Source organism: Aegilops tauschii, chromosome 7, assembly GCF_002575655.3.
Source record: "Aegilops tauschii subsp. strangulata cultivar AL8/78 chromosome 7, Aet v6.0, whole genome shotgun sequence".
NCBI lineage: Eukaryota > Viridiplantae > Streptophyta > Magnoliopsida > Poales > Poaceae > Aegilops > Aegilops tauschii.
Genome location: NC_053041.3, coordinates 401,193,187 through 401,197,146, shown reverse-complemented (window position 1 = coordinate 401,197,146; position 3,960 = coordinate 401,193,187). Strand labels below are relative to the sequence as shown.

Below are 3,960 nucleotides of genomic sequence, written 5' to 3'. Positions count from 1 at the left end.
GGACGCGGCCAAACCGCTGTAGCCGGTGGTCTCGACCGCCACTGACAAATTAGCCCAAGTATATCTGCCACGAACAAGGAACAAGGGAACAGCTATGCAGGTAAAACAAGTCACTGACAGGTGGACCAGAGCAAAAGCAGACGAGCGATCACGTGACACGACTCTTAACAGCGACTGACAGAACAGAAATACAGGACGGCACAAGGAACCAAATCTCTTTTTCACCCAACAGTAGCAGAAAACTCTCGGCCTGAGCCAGCAAATCAGTGTATGATCTTCCCGTGTGTTGACAAACACAATTCATCTTTACGCCGATCAGACGGCACAGACCGCGAGATTCTGAAGGGTGCTTATTCGTAACTTCGTGTAAACAAACATCAACTACATTGACAAATTGCAGCTGATCTTCTGAAGATCTGAACGTTCAAGGGACTGCAGAACCTTCCCCTCAAACTGAATCAAAAGTGCAGCGCCGGAGCGAATTTATGACCAAATCAAGTTATATTATTTCCATCCTACAACAAAACTGCCAAACAACACGATCCGCGCCGAGCGCACTAAGCTTGCAGCTTGGCCAGGAAACGGCAGATCGATTCAACAAATCTGGTTTGGGTATATGGCAGCCTGGAGACTAACCTGATCATTTACATTTTACAGATGGAATGGAATGGGTTCATGACCCATTCTTGTAACCGGATGAAGCAAGGTCTACGATGAAGGCCGCAGCTCGTCTCAATCGGCCATTGCAACACCTTCGTTTTCCTTGATGAAACGACCCTGCGGTTCAGTGAAACAAGATGCACACAGCTTGTCAGAATGGGATTGATGAAACAAAATGCAGTAACGGACTAGTTCATGTGCTGCATTACTAGTCTGCACGCCAACGATAATTGAATGCGCAAAGAAGAACCATGTGGTGTATATGTATTGTCCCCTGTTTGCCAGAAATTAAGTACAAGAGCAGAAAGATACTTTGAGGCGCAGTATCCATTTCCTTCAAGTGATGTGTGAGGATGTGAGTATTCTTGTAATCGTCAAACGAAAAAGGTCAGCACGGGACAATAATTTTGAGGCTATCTTTCATAGCCATGTGGAGAGCTTCAGTTCATTCAATTGTCGCTGGGACCAGAAGCTGAATCTCTAATCGACGATTTACACACAGATTCCCTGAGGTATAGAATCTAAACATGCTCTCTATGCCAGATTCCCATCAACGCAGTTTTGCAGTTGAGATCATTACTGATGCAGTATGTACCGACGCATTGCTAGTAGATCACAGCCACACTAAGGAAACTGCGACAAGTTCAGATACGGCACGAACGCGATGCGAAAATTTACCTTCAAGCGCGGCCGCCTGACGGCATTGAGCCGGCGAACCTCGTACCGGATCCGCTTGGAGAACAGCCGGGCATGTCGCTTCTCCTTATACCGCCTCACCCGCTCCGCCCTCCCGGACACCTCCGGCGAGCTCCACGTCGCCGCCTGCGGCGGCGGCGCCACATCCACGAACACCTCCTGCAACGGAACAAACCCCCGTGTCATGATTCACGAGCGCGCATCGTCCCTCCGACTCCGGGAAGATAAAGGGGCTCTCAGGCTTACAGAATCGAGCTCCAGTTTGGGTGTGACGTGGCCCGCGGTGCCGCCGATGTAGAGGGACCCGCGGCCCGCCCAGGCGGCCAGGATCTCGTCGTAGTCCAGCTTGAGCAGCGGCGACCGCGCGGAGGCGGCGCCCGTGCTCGCGGCCGACGAGCACGAGGATGACGTGGTGGTCGTCGCAGTGGCCGCGCTCGGCGAAGAGGAGCTGCTCCTGCAGTACACCCACCGCTCCCTCCCCCGGAGCGCGCGCCGCGCAAGGTCCTCCTCCCCGCCAGCAGTCCCCGCGGAGGCGTCCGGGGAGGGGGTGCACGAGGGCGAACCCCCTTCGCCGCCGCCGGAAAAGGAGGGGGAGGACACGCCGAGGATGTCAGTCAGCGACGGCGCCGCCGCGAAGAGAGTCGACGGCGCCTCAGGATGCAGCGCGAACGGCTCCAGCTGCTGCTGCTCGTGCCCGCATCCATCCTCCACCGCCTCCTCCGTGGACGGGGACGGCAACGCCGAGGGTGGCGGCACGGAATCCTCCACCGACGGAGATTCAGCAGGCCTGTGGACCTCCACCGCCTTGGTGAGGTGGCGGCTGAGGCTGAGGTACTTGGTCTTCTTCTTCTTCTTCCCCTTGGCCCGCCGCCGGCCGCCGCCGCCGCCGCTGGCCATGGCCTCGGAAATACTTTACTGCTACCTCAAGGTGCTCCCTGCAAAATGGGCGAGAGGCATGGGAACATTAGCACGGGAGAAGCTATTTGGAGGGAAAGCGAGGGGATCTCCCGCGGCCGCGAGCAGGGTGGCGCGGGGCCAGCAAAGGCGAGGCACCATTTCCCCATGATCCTGCGCCGACGTGGCGAGGTTTTGCTGACATGGCGATGCACCATTGGCTGGCCAGATTGCGGTGTTGCCTTTTGCTCGGGGTCTTACGGGATCTGGAAGGGTGGGGTTTTAACGGCTTCACGGGGTTTTTGTGATGAGGTGGGCGTTCACATCGTCGCCGCTGCCACTTTAACACCCAGTACCACGTCTTGATCTTAAGCTAAGCTTCTTCTATAAGCCCGAGCTGCATTGGATTGATACTCCTTTCGCAAACTAATATAAAAGCATTTAGATCATTAAAATGAAAAAAGATGACGCCGACAGAAAAAATCACTCCTATTTAGGATTATTAGACATGAGAACATGTTGTTAAGGTACGATTGATCAAATTTATAAACAATGTAGACGGCAAAAACTAAGGGTGTCTTCAAGGGATGCACTAAAACCCCGTCATTTGTATCAATGGTGGAGGGCAGGGTTTTTTAAGATGAAGTAACTCTTATTTAATTTTTTATGCAAAATCATAATAGTCAATATACACTAACAGTGCTCATTAATATTTTCATGTGATCCTCAGCAGAATAACCAAATACAATGAAAATGTTAACATATTTAAATAGAAAAAATTGTAAACATACTGAATGAAGCTTGTAATGAAGTGAGGAAGACCCAGACAATGGCAATTTCCTATCATTTGTTTGCGGGCAGCGCCAGTGTGCCCGTTAAATACGGCGTCCTTCGATTGTCCTTTCGCATTTGTCTAGCATATTATTTTTCAATATTTTTGTCGTATTGTACACATTCAGTTACAAATATGAAGCCAAACATTGTCAACACATTCACCCATGAATATTGAGTAGAAATAGTTCAACAACTCAAAAATTCAAACATAGTTGGTAATAAATTGAGTCAAAGTTCTTTATGGCACACATTGATGTTGGAACACATCATCTAGAACCACTACTCGGCATTAGGGTCCATGAGGTTAGTGTCGGCCAACATGATTCTCGACTCGTCGGTGATCCTTGCGAGCACAACTTACTCCATCTCAATTGTCGCTCTGTTTGCTTCAATGATCACCTTCTCCCTCCGCGTGCGTGCATGTGTGCGTGCGTGTGTCTTCACAAGCTCCATCAAGTAGGCCTTATGATTTTCCTCATTCTTCTCCCCCTAATTCTCTCCATTTTTCCCGTCGCAATTCATGTTGGGACGGACCATTTTGCTTTGCCCTATCTTTCTCCCACTTCTTTACCCTCATTCTACTTCTTTCCACGTCGCACGCCGGTGCATTTCCACGCCCACTTATCTCATCATGTTCATTCACCCTAATAGATTGTTGGAAGTTTGACTCAACATTGTTTTTTCTTCTTGTTGAGATTTTCGAGAACTTCGAAGAAGTGAGTTTGTCGTTCAACCCCATCCAGCATATGCTAATGTAAATGACTTCTTCTCATTTGTTGGTACAATGTCGCGACCAAGCTGAACTAAATGAACTGCATGTCAACATATTGCAACAAATAAAGCAAGCAAAACACGATGATCAATTTTTTGTTATAA

General features: G+C 49.9%; 1 protein-coding gene across 1 annotated transcript; it reads right to left on the bottom strand.

The window, feature by feature from the left end:
• Positions 1-482: 482 nt before the first annotated feature.
• Positions 483-2,501, bottom strand: LOC109762655 (uncharacterized). The gene is made up of 3 exons (XM_020321528.4): positions 1,603-2,501; positions 1,339-1,515; positions 483-777 (listed from the first exon to the last, which is right to left on the bottom strand). The coding sequence occupies exons 1-3, from the start codon at positions 2,251-2,253 to the stop codon at positions 733-735; spliced, it is 873 nt and encodes a 290-aa protein (XP_020177117.1). The 5' UTR covers positions 2,254-2,501; the 3' UTR covers positions 483-732.
• Between the last annotated feature and the right edge of the window lie 1,459 nt (positions 2,502-3,960).

Bases quoted from the DNA above. Each gene is read 5' to 3' on its own strand.
- LOC109762655 (XM_020321528.4), bottom strand. From the start codon at position 2,253: ATGGCCAGCGGCGGCGGCGGCGGCCGGCGGCGGGCCAAGGGGAAGAAG. The intron at 1,516-1,602 runs GTAAGCCTGAGA...GTTCCGTTGCAG, and splicing joins CCAAACTGGAGCTCGATTCT to GAGGTGTTCGTGGATGTGGC. The intron at 778-1,338 runs GTAAATTTTCGC...ACTGAACCGCAG, and splicing joins TCAGGCGGCCGCGCTTGAAG to GGTCGTTTCATCAAGGAAAA.